Genomic DNA, 17626 nt, shown 5'->3' on the forward strand with positions numbered 1-17626 from the left:
AAACTGGTTTTTACTTAGAAAGTAAAATAAAAAAATAAACAAATAAATATATAAAACATGTCTTAATAAGAAAACAGTTAAAGCATACTATCCAGCAGGCATTAAAAAATAATTTAATCTCCATTATTTAGGGATAATAATAAATAACAAAGCAATAACATATAAGGAGTTTTATCATTATTTAAAAAGCCAAAGGAAGTATAAAACAGTGAACAAAAAAACACTGTAAAACCGTAACAAACTTAGAAAAATTTACAAATAGTAAAAACATCCGAATTAAAAAATTATCCGACAAAAAAAAACTGTGATAGTATAAAAAATATCTTTGTAAATTTAAACACAAAAGATTTAGAGCAAAATGCTGATTTCAAATTTCCTTTCAAAAGAATGAAAAGTTAAATTTTAAGTACTTAAACTAAAAAGCATTAAAAATTAAGATATGAATAAAATAAAAACAATAGAACTAAATTTTATGAATTTAATTGCTTTGACGATAAAGACCTTAACGTCCCAGTTTTTTTCTAATAAAAAGTGCAGTAAATTAGTGTTGATGATGATTGTGAAACCGATGATGAAACAAGGGACCATTATGTAAAAATGTGCTTTATTGACCTTGTTTTAGGAATCTAAGAATAATATGAAGAAGATAAATAAAAAGATGTTGAAGAATATTTAAAATATTTTCCAGAGGCTAGGGATGTTTGTGAATTTTGATTTTTTTTTTTTTTTTTTTAGTTGTTATATATATATATATATATATATAGTTAATTTTTAAGCAAAATTTTAATATTTTTGCTGCTTTTATATGTATATTTTGTATATCAAGTTTTTATAAAGGAATTTTTTTTAATTGTTTAAATTATTAATATGCATATTTTTTTTTTTTGTATATATATATATATATATGTTTTAAGCAAATTTTTGTATTTTAAACAATTATTAATTATTTAGTTATTAAAAATTATATTTTTGATATAATAAATATAAAAGATATTATAATAATATATTTTTTTCTTTTTTTTTCTAGTTTATTATCTATGATTTTTAAATTATAAATCTTATATTCATAAATACATTTTCTTTATTGTTTTAATAATAAAAAAAAATATTATATTAATGATGATTATAAATTTATTACTTAAATATATTTTAATTTAATAAAAACTCAAAAATATTATTATTTTATTTTTTTATTATTTTAATAAACATTAGACTTTATAAATTAAAAATAATATCTTTTTAATTTTTTACATATCTAAGATTTGATTGGTTTTCTGAAAATTATTATTATTATAAAGTTTATAAATAAATTTATTTTTCTTATGAAATCTATTAAATTTAATCTAATGAATTTATAAGTTCATTTTTTTATTTTAAATAAAAATTTAATTTTTCTTTATTTTTATTTAAAATTTCTATTTTTTAATTTTAATAATTTGATATCTCATTTTCTAATTATATAATTTTTTTCTTTTATTTTATTGTAATTAAAATATATAAAAAAAATATTTTAAAAAAAACTTCTTCATCTTCTTATTATTTTGGAAATTTTTTATTTTTATTAATAATTTAATTTAACTCTTTTATTTTTTACTCTGATTAAATAATTTATTCATGATAAATCATTATTTCTTTTTCTTTTTCCTAAATTTAAGAAAGTAATTTTCTTTATTCTTCCTTTTCAATCACGATATTATTTCTTATTTTATTATTCTTATACAAAAAAATAAATAATAAATATATTATAATATTAAATAAATATATATATATATTTAATATTTATATTATATAAATATTATAATTATATTTGTATTTATTTATATATTAATTATAATAAATATTTATATATAATTTTAAAAAACACATCATATTAAGTTTTTTTAATTGCATTATTAGAAGTTAGTTATGATTCTTAAATATAGTTAACAGTTTAAAAATCCTTTTTTATTCAATTAAACATTATATTTATCTTTTTATATTTATTAGTTCATTTTATTTATCAATTATACTATTTAATTATAATATTTTTTAAATTTATTTAAATAATTATTTTTCTTTATTTTAAATAAAATATACACATAATTAATATAAGTATCATCTAATAATTATTATTATTAATTAATATTATATTTATATTATTATATTTTTTATTCTTGTTAGATTAATGTAAGTTTCTCTTATTTTATTGTATAGATTGTTTTTTTATTGAAAATTTAAAAATATTCCTATTTTAAATCATCTAATTCTTTTTTTAATTATATGTTTTTATCTAATAAATTATTTAGAAGTAAACTTTTACTTTAAAAGGTTTAAAAAATAAATTACGAAAAATTACTTTTTTATTGATTATCTTTTATATTAATTTATCATTTTATAACCATAAAAATTATTTATAATAATATAAATAAATATAAATAATAAAAATAAAAATAAAAAAAATAATTAAATTTATTATAAATAAATTTAAAAACATAATAAAAAATTAAATAAAAATAAATAAATAAAAATATAAAATAAAAAAAAAAAAATTATAAAAAATAATAATATTAAAATATATATATATATATATATATATATATATATAAATATATATATTTATATATATTACTAAATAAATATTTATTATTAAATTATAATGTTATATGTTTTATTATTTAATAATTATATATATTTTTTTAAATATAAATAATATATCATCTTTCAAAATTAAAAAGTTTACTTATTTATTATAAAATTTATGTTTATTATTATCCTATTTAACTAACAGACTTTATAAAAATAAAATTAAAAAATATAAAATAAAAATTTAAAAAGAAAATATATTGTGTACTTTTAATACATATTCAAATTAAATATATTATAAATTAATAACTTTTTAATCTATTTACCAACAATTAGAATTTATAACTGCATTTTTAGCATATTAAATAATTTTTTATGTTATTAACTTTTTTTAAAATAAATAAATAAATATAAATATATAAATTACTTCTTTCTCGTTTTATCTATCAAGAATTTCAAATACACAATTATCTATAGCATAAAATCTATTGAAATTATTTGCAAATTTTATAATTTTTAATGCTTTATTTTATTAATTCTATACTTCAAAAGAATATTATTCTATTATTAAATATAGATATTTTAAATAATTTTATCCTTCGTTTATTACTAAAAGATATTAAAATAATTGGTTGTATTTTTCTATTTAAATAATTTCATTATTTTATTCTTTTTCTATGTATTTCTAAATAAAAAATACTATATAAGGAGTTAAATCTTACTCTTAAATAGTCAAATAATTTATAAGCATTTTATATTATTCATATTCAATTAAATATTGTATAATTTATTCATTTTATAATAATAAAGGTATATCACCAGTTTCATTTTCAATAAAAAGAATTACTTCAAAAGTTATTATTTTTTTGTTTATATTAATAGGATATATTTATTCAAAATTCTTATCAGATTTATATATTAAAGTATCATTTTAATTAATTTTAAGTATTTAAAATAAAGATTAAATACATGATAGTGTATGAAGTTATGTTTCTATAAATTTTATATAAACTTTTTTAGGAAGGTTTTTATTTATTTTCTCATATATTTTATTCATTTGTAAATATTTTTTCCATAATGAAATTGAAGCCTAAATAATTTATGAAAATGTATATATATATATATATATATATATATATATATATATAAAATGTAATTATATATATATGTTTACTTATTTATAATCTTTTAAAGAAATATAAAAATCGCGAGAATAATTTAACTTTTCTAAATTTTAAAGCAGTTAAATTAATACTTCTTATGTAGTGAAATTAGAATCTTATATTTGATCTAAAAATTTTAATGTATCATTTGTTGTTTTTTCATTTATTTTTTATTCTATCTAATATTAAAATATAAAAAATATATATTTTATTTTTATAAATAATAATATTATACTTATTCAAATAAATCATTGTCATATACAAATAAATGTATTTTATTCAAAAAATAATTCTTACATAAAAAAGATACAAATTTATATAAACAATCATCAAAAATGTATTAAAATAAAGGCATTTATATCTATAAAAAATAATAAAAAAAAATATGTATATAAAATATAAAATATAAACACATATATATATATATATATATTTTTATATATTTATATATATTTATTATATTATAAATTTTATATTCACTTTTTTATTTATAATTATATAAAATTTTTATTTTACATGTAAATCGTAAATATTTTTCACATAATTAAAAGCTTGATAAACATCTTTAATATAAATTGTAAAATTAAAAGATTAAATATAAAAATCTAAAACACATTTAAATTTAAATTCATTTTCTAAAAATTAATTTTCATTATTTTCAAACATTTTTAAACTTATTTAACTTAAATCATGTTTTATTCTTAAATTTAACTCGTTTTCTTACTCAAAATGCCTCATTATGCATAAATGAAGAAATTTAATAGATTCAGGAACACCCTCTTATTAATATATATTAAATTTATTTTCCTAAATTATTTATTCATCATTTAATTCGTCTATCCAAGGTCCATAATAAAATAAATTTGGTTTATAATATAACTAATCAGCTATAAACGAGAAAGATTCAACAATAAATTCTTTTGGATTATCAAAATATAAAAAGGAGTAAACAAAAGAAGCTAAAGGAGTTTAATTTTAAGATAAATAATGTATACTTAATGCCAAGAAATACTATATGAAAATATTTTTTTTGGTATAAAATTTTGAAAATAAGCAAATAGCTTAAAACTATTTTTAAGAAATCATATATTTTCCAAAAAAATTTTCTTAAAAAATTAAATTTTCTATTTTCTCTGTTTATTTTTGTACAATAATTGGAAATTTTTCCAAAGTTTTTTTTTCATTTAAAAAAAAAATATTTTTAAAATTTTTGTTTTCCTAAATAAAAAATTCAAATATATTTTCGCAGTATACCTTTTCCTAATTTATTCCGCATTTTTTCTTTAAACCCAAAAAATGAATTTCATCGAAATAAAACAAGGGAAATTCAAAAAAATTACATAAACCCTTCTAAATAGATACTTTTTCCTTCCAAATATATAAATTTTCAATCTCTTAATTTAATTTATTTTATTAAAAATAATCCAAAACTCCCAATATAGATATTTATAAATTAACTAAATTTCTCAATTTAGTCCTTATATTACCGCAAATTACATATTTAGACCAAGAAGATAAATTTTAGCTGTATTTTAAGTAGTTTTAATCGTTTTCGAGTAATTAAACGTCCTAAAAAGTAGATTTTAAAATGTTAAAAAGGTCACTGATTATTGTTTGGTTGTTTTTAGTAAATTAAAGTAGCTTTTCATTTATTTTTTACGAAAAAAGGTTTTTCGAGTTTTAGGAAAATGCTAAAATTAAATTAGGAAAATTCTAAAAAATAAGATTTTTTAATGATGGTAGTAAATTTTTTTAGGAAAATTAAAGAATTTCTATTAATGAGTTGTTTTGGCAAAATAAAGATGATTTTTACTAATATTATTATATGTTCCATTAAAGAAATTCAGGAAACGTATTAAACGGTAAAAGAAAAGAAAAAGAGTTTTTACGAATAATAATAGGAAATTAAGATAATTTCTATTTATATTCAAATACATTATTGTAATTATTATTATTATTATTATTATTATTATTATTATTATTATTATTATTATTATTATTATTATTATTATATTATTATTATTTAATTATAAATCTAATAACTTTATGTTAAGTTTTTAAACATATTTTTCAGGTTTTTTTTTTCGAAGAAATATTTTCTTTAATCTTCTAAAACTTCCTCTTTCCATTTTTTTATTTCTTAAATATTTTAAAAATCTCTATTTTCTAAAAAAAAACTGCTTAAAAAATTTAACTAAAACCTATCATTCATAAAAATTCTATTTAAAAAAAAATTTTCTTAAAACTTTTCTTTTTAAAAATTTTCTTAATTTTTTTCCTAAAAATTTTCCTTTAAAAAAAATTAATAATTTTCATTTTAAATAATATCTAAATCTTCCTTTTGAAATTCCAAAATATTTTCCTCTAGACTCTAAATTTTTTTACTTTCAAAAAAACTCTGTGGATTTTCAAAAAAATCCTCAAAACTACAAAAATAAACTTTATTTTATATTCCCAAAAGCTCCTTTAGAATTAAAAAAAAGCCAGAATTTTAAAATACTTGAAAATCTAAAACCACTTAAGGGCAATTTAAGCTAAAAAAATGTTAAATTTAAAATGTATAAATAGAAAAAAAATTCATTTAATAAATTATAATTTGCCTTTATATTTCAGAATTTTTTAATATTAAAAAAATTAAAATTTCTTATTCGAAATTTCTTTAAAGTTCTTTTTTTAAAAAAACCTCCATTTTTATATTTTCCAAAACGAAATTTTTTCTCGTATTATTATTTTCGGGATCAAAAGGTATTTTTATTAAACTTTTTATACTATTTTCTGATAAGTTTATTAATTTAATGCAAAAATCTTCACCTAAACATAAAATAAAATGCGGGCTTAAATATATAAAATCCGATAAAAGGTATTATTAGGAATTCTATAGACTTATTTTAGAAGAAATCTACTATATTAGATTATCGAAAACCTTTATTTCTTAAATTTTCACTATTATATTTTCCTATACGAGATCTTTAGCTTATAAATTATATATATATACCCTCATACTATATGTACATGTAGCAATTTTTAATATTTAAGGTTATTCTTTTTTGATTAATGAATAAATTGTATGTATTTTTTCATTCTAACAATTTTATAAAAATATAAATTTAGGTAAATCTTATTTATCTTCATCATAATTAAGAGAAAGAAAATAAACTTTGGCGTTTTTTAAAGGGACAAGTAAATATAGAGTATTTTCAGGAGAATTTTTATTTAAAAAAAATACTTAATTGCATATATTTTCTTCATAATAATTTCTTATTTCTTATTTTTTATTTTCTTCTTCTTTTTAAAAAAAACTCTTTTAAAAAATTACTATATTTAAACCATTTATGTATCTTTTTATAATTTTTTTATGTCGAATTAAAAATAAGATATGTATATATGTTTATATTTTTACATTAAATATAATTAATCTTCATATTAATATGCTTATGTATATTCGTGTTTTTCTATTTCTTTTTATTCTTTTTCTTACTAAGAACAATATATATATTATAATTCAGAATCTGTTATTTTTTAAAAATTTTTTAGATTTCCAGCAATTATTTCTTTATATCCATAGAAAGATTTTTCTAATTTTTTATTGAAATCATGTAGAGAATTTTCTGGTTTTGGAAGTGAAATTTCTTCTTGTAAAGAAAATGAGTTTGATATTATGCTTTACATGTTTATTATATTAAAATAATAAAAAATTAAGTATATAATATAAATATATAAATATATAAATATATAAATATATAAATATATAAATATATATATAAATTGCGGCTAATTATAATATTTAAAAATAAATCAAAATATTTTTCATTATAATTAATTAATTTTATATTAAAAAAAATTAATTAAAAAAAAATTATCAAAATTTTAAAATAAAAATAATTATTAAACCTTTAATATATACAAAAAATCTTTTAAATTAAATTAAATATAACTTTATTTTTTTTATCTTATCTTAATACAATCCTTATTTTTTTAAATTGACTACAAATCATAAATTTTTTTAAAATAATAAATTATTTTTTATATTTTTTTTGTATTTATAAATTAAAATAATAATCTCAAAATTAAATTTTCTTTTAATATAAAATATAAACATAAATAATTTTTTATAAATACAAATGAGAAATTTATTGAGAAAATATAAACATGAATCTTCCTTTTTATAAATTAATAGATATTATCCGATTTTATAAAAAGTTAAATTAATTACGTTTTATTCATAAAATAAAAAAAACAGTAAATATAAATATAAAGAAAGATAAATTTAAAAACTCTCAAGATATAAAAAATAGGCTTTTTTAGTAAAAAAAAATACTAGTTTTAATCCATAATGTATATAATGAATAAAAAATATAAATAGAAATTTAAAATATGTAAATATATTAATTGAACAAAACGAATATATTAAATTATCATATTTCTAATTAGCTAGTGAATTTAATAATAAAGAGAATAAATGTACTTATTTTATAGGAACTCTATTTTTTTGGACTCGGATTTTATTATTAAACACTCCTTCAATAAATTAGCTAAGTTTTTGGTTTTTGAGATACTTATTTATGAACTTTTGACAGGGAAAAAATATTTTGAATCATAAAAATATAAAAAACAATAATTAATAAACCGCCTTTTATTAGTTTTCTGAAAAGGCATAATATAATTAAAAATAACTTTTATAAAGTTTCCCTTGTAAAAGATTAGGTATAAATTATAAGAAGAAATAAAAAATAATGACTTTTTTTTTAAAAAAAGGTTATGTTTTGTTAAAAATACAACAAATAGAAAATCATTTATTATTTTGAAAAAAATAGTAATTAAATTAAAAGAAAAGTAATAGTATTATATAAAATAATAGATTTAAAAATTTCTTTATTTTTAGTATTCAAAATATAAAAATTATCCAAATTAATTAAATGAATAATAAAAAATATAAATATATATTATATTATTTATATATTATTTTCTTTAATTGATAAATTAAAAAATGAATTATTATGATTTAAATATTAAATTTATAAATAATAATTAAAATGAATAATAATTAAATATTTAATTTTAATAACTTGTTTAATGCTGTTTAGATGAATAATATTAAGGTATTTCAGTTAATTATTTGCATTAAAATATGAACGAATAAATTAAATTATTTAATTTACCGAAAATTCCTTAAGAAATATAAGATAATTAATAATTTTAGATTACAAAAAGAATTACATTAGAAATTAATGATGGCAAATATCTACCTAAATTAGTATGTATATATATATAAATATATTTACGTTTATAACAATTAATAATCTTATTAAATTTAAGTCATAAAATAAAGTTCTAAAATAATATGATCTTGTAGCAATAAAAACTTAAAATGAAAAAATATTTCATAGTTTATGTATAGAATATGATGTAATAGATATAATATTTATTTATATTTATATAAAAACAAAAAGGATTATGATATTATATGTTTTGATTTAAATTAAAAATTTAGTTTTATTCCTAAAAGATAATGGATAAATTAAGCAATAAAAAAAGGCATTTTCTTTGAAATTACTTACTGTGATTTATTATAATAAGGCGAATAAAAAAAACATATTTTAACAAATCTGATAAATATAATTAAGTTAACTAAAGGAAAAAATATTATTTTTACAAGTTCATCATTTAATAACATAGATCATAGATCTCCTTTTGATGTTATTTGTATGTATGTATATTTTTTAAAAAAATAAATATATATTTGTTATTTATAAAAATAAAAGTGCAAATTTAATAGGAATAAAAGGTTTTGATTGCATTACGAAAAATCCATAAACATGTTTATAAAGAGCAAGTATATTAAATATATATATATATAAATATATATATATATATATATAAATAAATATAAATATATATATATATATATATATGTTTATTTATATATATATATTTATTTATTTATATTTTTTAAATTTAGATTATAGAAAAAAATATGCAGGAACTATTTGTAAAGCTAGTAACGAAGATATTTTTATTTTTGAATAAAGAAAAGTTAATTATCATGCAAGAATATAAAAAAAAATTCAGAAATAAAAAAATAAATAAAATAATAACATTTAAGTTTCAAAATAAGATACACAAATAAATGATATAGAAAAATAATTAATAAATTAAAAAATTGAATTTGATGCTTAAAAAAATATATTTTTAAACCCTTTAAAATAAAATATTAATTTATATTGAATTATTTATTTTTTTTTTATTAAAATTTGTAATTTTATATTATATGTTTTTTTTTTTTAAATGTAATTTTTTAAGTAATTAATTTTCTTATTTATTTATAATAAAAATTCCACATATTTAATAAAATAAATATGCTAATAAAATATTAAAATTTTTTTAATTTTATTATATAAAAAATTTAAATATTAAAATAAAAATAATTTAATAATACTTTTTTTTAAAAAAAAATATAAAAAATAATAACCACAATATTTTATTAATAAAGTTAAAAACAAAAAGCTAACTAATATAAAAAATTAAAATAAATATGAATAAAGAATAATAAAATTATTAATAATAATATAAATCTCTATAAATATAAACTTAAGAATAATAAGAAAAAATTAATATAAAATTAGAATATGAATAAGACTTATAAGTTGTAAATTCATAATTAAAAAATTTTTAGAAATCAATTAATAAAATAAAAATATGTACTTAATTATTTAATGCAGATAATTCTACAAAAAATAAAATTAATAAAATAACAAATATAAATTTTTAAAAATAAAGTGATATGGATGTAAATAATAATAAAAATAATATTTATTTATTTATTTATAAAAACAAATAAAAAAGCTGATTGTAAAAATATTAAAAAAGAAAAATAAAAATAAAAATGAAATCAAATTTTTATAAGATTAATTTTAAATTTTAAGTTTTTTTAAGATAAAAAATAAGAACTTGAAGAAAACTTATATAACTAATTATTTAGTGCACTAAAATATGAATTTTAAAAAAAAGAGACTGTTTTGTATTTTAATGGGCAAGTAGCAAATAAATTTTATATAATATTAAAAGGTAAATTTAATAAATTTATAAATATTTAAAAATAAAAAAAAATAAAGGAGCTTGTTTATTATATATGCTTAAAAATACAGAAGAAGATTAAATTTTATAAGAAGAAACAGAGTTTCTTAAATTAAAAGAAAAAAGTAATTAGTTAAAAAAAAAAAATAAGATTTTCAAATATTAAATTTTATGAATTTAAGTAATAATTTATTAAATATTTAATCACCTTAAAAGCAGTAATAAATTCATTTAAGAAAATCTTTGTTATAAATATATGAATAAGACGATGAAAGCAATGACGATGAATTTAATACTTTTATAAATTGTTGTTTCTAAAATCATTATTAAATTGGAAAATATGTATAAGGAGATTCTTTTGGAGATATATAAATAACTAATAAATAATATAGGTAGAAATAAAAAATAATATATATATATATAAATATATGTATATATATATATATATATATATATATATATTTATATATTTATATATTTATATATATATTATTATTTTATAAATTAATATATTTTATTATTATTATTTTTAATTTATATAAAGAATTGGTACTGCTGTATGTTCATAAGATTGTAGTTTTGTTACCTTAAGTGAGTAAAGTTTTATAGAAATATTAGGAAATTATTAGGAATAATTATTAATTGAAAAAGTTAAATTTTTAAAATAGTTTAAAGTGTTTGAATTTATATAAGAAAAATAATTGAAATAACTAGTTAATTTTATGAGGATAATTTAATTTAATAAATATGATAATATTTATTTAGAAGATGATTTAGTGAAATCTATATTTTTTATAAAATTTGGAGAAATAGAAATTTCTAAAAGTTTTTGCAATAATAATTTTATTAAAGATAATAATGACCCTTAGTTTATTTTTAATTTAAAAGAAATACATAAAATGAAAAATTAATAAGTTAAAACAGCTAAAATTGCAATTTTGGGACCTAATAATTGTTTTGGAGATTTAGAAATTTTCGAAAATTCTAAAAGAAAATATTCAGCCATATGTGTTTCTTAAAATTCTGATATTTATTTTTTCTCAAAAGATGTTTTTAATTAATTTTTTTTATTATTATTATTATTTTTTATATAGGTTTTTTTAAATTTTATTAAACAAAATAATTGCTTGAATATATTTTTATAAGAAATAGAATAAAAGAAAAAATTTTGGGACTTACGTATTTAATAAATATAATAATCTAATAAAGAATTTGTTTAAAAAAAAAAAATTCATTTAAATTTAAATATAATTGAATTATTAAATGAAATTAAAAAAAATTAAATAAACTTACCTAAATCAATAAAAAATAATTAAATTTTGAATAAATATAATTAAAATATTATTAAAAACGATTAAAATATGATTTAATATAAATAATTAAGAATCCTAAAATAATTAATATTAGATTCTTAAATTAATTATAAAAGTCCTTAAAATTAATAAAACTTACATACTAAATTTTCAACTAATACCGATATATAATAATAAGAATTTAAAAGTTTCTTAAGATAAAAATCTTAAAAAATTAAAACTTCTTATATTAATCCTTAAGAAAAAAAATAATAACTAACTTTTGAAAATAACTTAAAAACTTAAAAAGTATTTTTTTTTTTTTTTAATTTAATAATTTAAAAATTAAAAAGAATTAATCAATTCATATTGTTGATAATAATTCAGAAGGCTTATCTCCAATAAAATCACATTAAAAGGTTTATACTTAATATGAGCAAATGTTAAATAAGATTGATAATAATAATAAAAATAATAATAAAAATAATAATAAATCATATAATATAATGAGAATAAATTCTAAATTAAATAATGATAATAGTTTTAAAGCAAATTAAATAAACTTATTTTTAAGTTAATAAAATTTAAATAATTAAAGATAATAAAACTAACCAAATATTAACTTTAATAAAGAAAAAAATATACATATTAAAAAAGCTTTTTAAAATAAAAAAAAATTATTATGTCCAAGAAATATAAAAACCTTAAGAAATTATAGTTATGATAGTAAATTAAATTTATAAGATTTATAATAATAAATTTTGAAATTTTAGAAAAATTGAGAATTTAATAATTTTTTGAAAAAAACAAAAAAACAAAATATAATGTATATAAATAAAAATTAAATATATCAAAATATTATTTTTATTTAATAATTATTTTATATTTATATATATATATATATATACAATTTATTTTTTAAATTTATTATCTTAATATTTATTTAAATATAAAAAAATTAATCAACAAAAAAAAAGTTTCTAATGTTTTATAATTACTGAACAAAAAAATTAATATATTAAATAATTTTATATAATCTATTTTATTAAAAAGTTAAAAATTTATTTATAAAATTTTTATTTTTAAATAATTTTGTTTTTAAAAATAAAATTTATATTTAATATATATATATCATCCATATCCTAATCCATTTTTATTATTATACATTCTTTTTAATCCCTAATTATATTAGTTTTCTAAATCATTAATCATTTTTTCTTTTTCAGTACCGCTTTATTTAATAAACTATGTTTCTTTTTTAGGCGAAGGATTTTTCACTTCTTTTTTAATGCCCAATAATTTAAAGAATTTATTTTTATCTTGTTAATTACCATCTAATTTTCCATAAATTTAGGCTTTTTTTTAAACTTCTTAATCATCTTCAAAACTTTTTTTATTCCATAAAAGCTTCTTTTTTTATTAAACTGTTGGTATTTCTTTTGATTTAAATCTTTCTTTTAAATTTTCATTCTTATCTTAATTATCACTTTGTATATCTTTTTATTATTTTAAAACTTCATTTATTTTATGTTTTTAAGCTTCTTTTTTATTTTTAAAGATTAAATAATTCTAGCAATCTCCAAAATTTATTATTGTTTCATTTTTAAGGCTTATTTTTTCATTTGGATTTAATTTTTTGTTATTTATAAATGTCCCATTTTCTTAAAAAATATATAATAGATTTTTTATTTTTTACATGAATTTAAGTCTTATAACTAAACAGAATTTTCAGAAATTATTATTTATGCATGTTTTCTAGATAATGATTCTTCTTAAATTTAAATGTCTGCTTATACAGATCTCCCTATAATATAAGTTCTATTATTTTATTATATATATATATATAAATATTTATATATATATTTACTTATTTTCCTTTAATTTCCATTTTTTTAGTTCGTTTTAACTATCTTTATCAATTATTATTAATTTCATTTTTTATTAATAAAATGATTAAATATTTATATCTAATATTAATTTTATATTTATAATATAATTATTTTTTTATATTATTAATACATTTAATATTAAATTTTAATATTTTTTTTTTTTTTTAAAAAAAAAATATTAATATATATGAATTTACAATATTTTTTTTTAAATATCTAAAAATATTCATAATATAGATTAACCTTTATAATTCTTTCAAATTTTTGATACAAAATTAATTATATTTTTAAATCATATTAAAAATTCGAAATTATTTTTTACTATATAAATAAATAGTAAAAATATCAATTTTTTATTTAAAAAACTATATATATATGTATATATTTTATTTAACAAAAATTAAATTATCAATTATTTAAAACCCCACAATCAATTATAACAGCTTCTTACAAAGGAATCCCATCTTTACTTGCTATATTTTCCAGATCTTCCAAAGCATTAAATCCTTTAATTAATTTCCCAAAAACAACATGTTTATTATCTAAATGTGGACAATCTTTAAAAGTTATAAAAAATTAACTTCCATTAGTATCTTTACCATTATTTGCCATACTTAAAATACCTTTTATATGTTAAATATTTTTTGTTAAAAAAATAAATAATACCTCTTCCTATATGCTTTGCCTCAAAATTTTCATCTTTAAATGTTTTTCCATAAATACTTTCACTTCCTTTACCATTATTAAATATAAAATCTCCAGTTTAAGCCATAAATTAATGAACAACTCTATGAAATTTGCATCCTTTATAATAAAGAAGTTAATTTTATTAACCTTTTTTCTAACCCGTGCATAACATTTAAAAATTACTACATGTAATAGGAGTTTGTTAACTAAATAATTAGAAAATCATTCTTTTAGGTTTTAATTATCCAATTTATATATCAAGAAAGCATTTGTTTTACTACATTATTAAATTATATATATATATATATATATATATATATATATATTTATATATATTTATATATATTTATATATATTTATATTAAATAAAAATTTTTTTTTAAATATTTTATTAATTTTTCTATATATTTGTAATATTAAAATATTAATTTATATATTTTATAATAATCTTTTTTTATTTTTGATTCAAATTCATTGTCATTTTTTTTTTTAATTTAATCTAAACATATTACCAGTATATAAAAATTTATCTTTTTATTAAAGTAGACACGAATTATATTAATAAAATCATACTTAATTATCAATAAAAATATTTAAAGAATTTATTTTTTATTTTCCCTTTAATTTAGATAATAGTTATTTTAAAAATATAATATTATGTTTTTTTATTTTCTCTATATCATTTACTATATTTCTCTTTTTTTTGATTGATAACTTTAAAATATTTTTTATAAAAAAAAAAAAAACAAATTACAAATTATTAATTAATTTTTATAATCATATTTTTATAAAAAAATAATATAAAAAGAAATTAAAAATTATATATTTAAAAATAAAATGGATTAATCTTTGACCCTAACCCGCGACTTTAACAATCTCTAATATTAAAATGGCTACGGTAACCACCACTGTACTGAAGCTTTAGAAAACGCTCTTCCGAAAGGTTAAAACTCTCCCTAAACCTGTCCTTATAATCTCATCGCTGAATAGTTTAGTGGCACAGCCTTTACCGTTCCTCGTGCCCAAAACTAACGTTCATGGCTCTATCGTATAAAGCCTTCAGTAGTCCATACACCTTTTAAGCCTTCTTCTTCTTAAAACTATCTTTTTATAAAAAATAATTTTTTAAATGACGAATAAATGTATACAACCCCAAATTAACTAAGATGGAAACCTCTCCCTTATAATACATAAAACCCTAAAAACTGGCTCGAGTCTTTAATTACAGTCGCAGGAGCAGGTGATCCATAATTAAAATAAGGAATAGCTATATATTTATATGCCGCAAATAAAAATATGAATAATGAAACTTTTTATAATTCTGATGGTGATTTCCTTATTGTCCCTTAAGAAGGAACACTTTACATAACTACAGAAATGGGAAAAATGGTAGTAAAATAAAGAGAAATATGTATACTTCCTAGAGGAATAAAATTCTCTATAGATATCACATAGCCTTCAAGAGGTTATGTGTGTGAAGTATTTAAAGGACATTTTAAAATACCAGATTTAGGTAATACAAATTAAATTTTCATTTATTATTTTAATTTTTTATGTAATATTTTAAATAAATAAATAAATAACAATAAAACATATGAAATATTGGTATATATGCAATATTATTTATAGATATATTTAAATTAAATATATAAATATTTATATATATAATTTTCATAAACATTATTATATATATTTTTCAAAAAATTATTTCTGCAAAATTTTTTTATCATTATTTTTAATAAATATATTATATTATTAATATATAATACATATAATTTTTATTATATTTATTCTTCATATAAATTAGGTCCTATAGGTGCAAACGGATTAGCAAATCCTAGAGATTTTGAATGTCCAATAGCTTTTTATGAAAATATAGAAAAAGAATATAAACTTTTTAATAAATTTTAAGGAAAAATTTTTTAAAGTACATTAAAAAGTTCCCCTTATGATGTTGTAGCTTGGCATGGAAATTATTGTCCATATAAATATAATTTAGATAATTTTAATACTATTAATACTGTATCTTTCGATCATCCGGATCCTTCTATTTTTACTGTGCTTACATGCCCTTCTGATGAGCCAGGAGTCGCAGTTTGTGATTTTGTTGTCTTCCCTCCGAGATGGATGGTCGCTGAAAATACTTTCAGACCTCCTTATTTCCATAGAAATATCATGAGTGAGTTTATGGGAAATATTTCGGGATAATATGATGCTAAAGTAGGTGGATTTGGGCCTGGATGTAGTTCTTTGCATAACATTATGACTGCTCATGGACCAGAAACTGAGGTCTTTCATAAAATGAGCAATTGTGAACTTAAACCTGTTAAAATACCATATGAAAATTTAGCTTTTATGTTTGAAACATGCTATTTTATTAATACTACAAACTTTGCGATGGATGATTAGGTTTAGGTTGATTAAGATTATTTCTAATGTTGGTAAAAATTAAATGATCTGAAATTAGGAAATAAATGATATATTTTGATATTAATTAATTAAACAATTTGATGTTATTTTATTTTTTCAAATACTAAATAAGTTTTTTATTTTAATTTATAAATTTTAATTTTTTTGAAAAAAAAAAAAAAATTAAATTATTTATAAAAAAAAAAAAAATAATGGAAATATAATATATTGATAATCTTGATATAATCGAAAAAAATAAAGACGAAGACGAATAATATGAGATCCTAAACCCTTCCAACGTTATATCGATTTCATTTTCGCAATCTGGAAAAACAATAGCCTTAGGGACAACCCAAGGTATTCAAATATACCATAGAGATCCCGAAAAAGACTAAATGGCTCGTTAAACTTACGAAGATTCCTAAACTAATCCATTTAAAGAATAATGTTAAATTAATTAAATATCATTATTATTTGATACATTAATATGTGCTTTAGTACGTGGAAATAATTAAAAAAGTTAAAATGATAGTGATGTATATATATGGGA

General features: G+C 15.4%; 5 protein-coding genes across 5 annotated transcripts, besides 36 other annotated features; 3 read left to right on the top strand and 2 right to left on the bottom strand. All coding sequences in view use genetic code 6, as the record gives it.

Moving 5' to 3' along the window:
- Positions 1-387: 387 nt before the first annotated feature.
- IMG5_168270 (hypothetical protein) lies at positions 388-714 on the top strand (the record flags this gene model as incomplete). Its single annotated transcript, XM_004029979.1, has 1 exon — positions 388-714. The coding sequence occupies one exon, from the start codon at positions 388-390 to the stop codon at positions 712-714; it is 327 nt and encodes a 108-aa protein (XP_004030027.1).
- A 1010-nt stretch (positions 715-1724) lies between these two features.
- Positions 1725-1796: a microsatellite.
- Positions 1726-1795: a microsatellite.
- Positions 1730-1796: a microsatellite.
- Positions 1748-1807: a microsatellite.
- Positions 1748-1847: a microsatellite.
- Positions 1762-1847: a microsatellite.
- Positions 1848-2329: 482 nt separating this feature from the next.
- Positions 2330-2376: a microsatellite.
- A 16-nt stretch (positions 2377-2392) lies between these two features.
- Positions 2393-2525: a microsatellite.
- Positions 2398-2594: a microsatellite.
- Positions 2407-2529: a microsatellite.
- Positions 2407-2556: a microsatellite.
- Positions 2466-2552: a microsatellite.
- Positions 2474-2529: a microsatellite.
- Positions 2552-2605: a microsatellite.
- A 1067-nt stretch (positions 2606-3672) lies between these two features.
- Positions 3673-3730: a microsatellite.
- Positions 3731-4138: 408 nt separating this feature from the next.
- Positions 4139-4191: a microsatellite.
- Positions 4140-4201: a microsatellite.
- Positions 4144-4201: a microsatellite.
- A 1468-nt stretch (positions 4202-5669) lies between these two features.
- Positions 5670-5749: a microsatellite.
- A 205-nt stretch (positions 5750-5954) lies between these two features.
- Positions 5955-6015: a microsatellite.
- A 1394-nt stretch (positions 6016-7409) lies between these two features.
- Positions 7410-7491: a microsatellite.
- Positions 7432-7484: a microsatellite.
- Positions 7492-7713: 222 nt separating the features above from the next.
- Positions 7714-7749: a microsatellite.
- A 992-nt stretch (positions 7750-8741) lies between these two features.
- Positions 8742-8777: a microsatellite.
- A 176-nt stretch (positions 8778-8953) lies between these two features.
- Positions 8954-11930, top strand: IMG5_168280 (hypothetical protein; the record flags this gene model as incomplete). The annotated part of the gene is made up of 11 exons (XM_004029980.1): positions 8954-8979; positions 9042-9131; positions 9488-9558; positions 9685-9758; positions 10349-10371; positions 10503-10512; positions 10649-10790; positions 10838-10924; positions 11065-11191; positions 11344-11394; positions 11894-11930. 11 exons carry the CDS (start codon positions 8954-8956, stop codon positions 11928-11930), a joined length of 738 nt encoding a protein of 245 aa, XP_004030028.1.
- Positions 9568-9671: a microsatellite.
- Positions 9617-9669: a microsatellite.
- Positions 11208-11289: a microsatellite.
- Positions 11931-12107: 177 nt separating the features above from the next.
- Positions 12108-12174: a microsatellite.
- Positions 12125-12166: a microsatellite.
- A 373-nt stretch (positions 12175-12547) lies between the features above and the next one.
- Positions 12548-12584: a microsatellite.
- Positions 12550-12585: a microsatellite.
- Positions 12586-13151: 566 nt separating this feature from the next.
- Positions 13152-13194: a microsatellite.
- Positions 13195-13365: 171 nt separating this feature from the next.
- On the bottom strand, positions 13366-14026 carry IMG5_168290 (hypothetical protein; the record flags this gene model as incomplete). The annotated part of the gene is made up of 2 exons (XM_004029981.1): positions 13366-13909; positions 13959-14026. The coding sequence occupies 2 exons, from the start codon at positions 14024-14026 to the stop codon at positions 13366-13368; spliced, it is 612 nt and encodes a 203-aa protein (XP_004030029.1).
- A 37-nt stretch (positions 14027-14063) lies between these two features.
- Positions 14064-14109: a microsatellite.
- A 279-nt stretch (positions 14110-14388) lies between these two features.
- IMG5_168300 (peptidyl-prolyl cis-trans isomerase, putative) lies at positions 14389-14752 on the bottom strand (the record flags this gene model as incomplete). Its single annotated transcript, XM_004029982.1, has 2 exons — positions 14389-14603; positions 14647-14752. The coding sequence occupies 2 exons, from the start codon at positions 14750-14752 to the stop codon at positions 14389-14391; spliced, it is 321 nt and encodes a 106-aa protein (XP_004030030.1).
- A 206-nt stretch (positions 14753-14958) lies between these two features.
- Positions 14959-15029: a microsatellite.
- Positions 15030-15504: 475 nt separating this feature from the next.
- IMG5_168310 (hypothetical protein) lies at positions 15505-17218 on the top strand (the record flags this gene model as incomplete). The annotated part of the gene is made up of 2 exons (XM_004029983.1): positions 15505-16180; positions 16475-17218. The coding sequence occupies 2 exons, from the start codon at positions 15505-15507 to the stop codon at positions 17143-17145; spliced, it is 1347 nt and encodes a 448-aa protein (XP_004030031.1). The 3' UTR covers positions 17146-17218.
- Positions 16191-16236: a microsatellite.
- Positions 16327-16376: a microsatellite.
- Positions 17219-17626: the final 408 nt, after the last annotated feature.

The sequence above is a fragment of the Ichthyophthirius multifiliis genome, assembly GCF_000220395.1.
Source record: "Ichthyophthirius multifiliis unplaced genomic scaffold scaff_1120509251248, whole genome shotgun sequence".
NCBI classification, from domain to species: Eukaryota; Ciliophora; class Oligohymenophorea; order Hymenostomatida; genus Ichthyophthirius; species Ichthyophthirius multifiliis.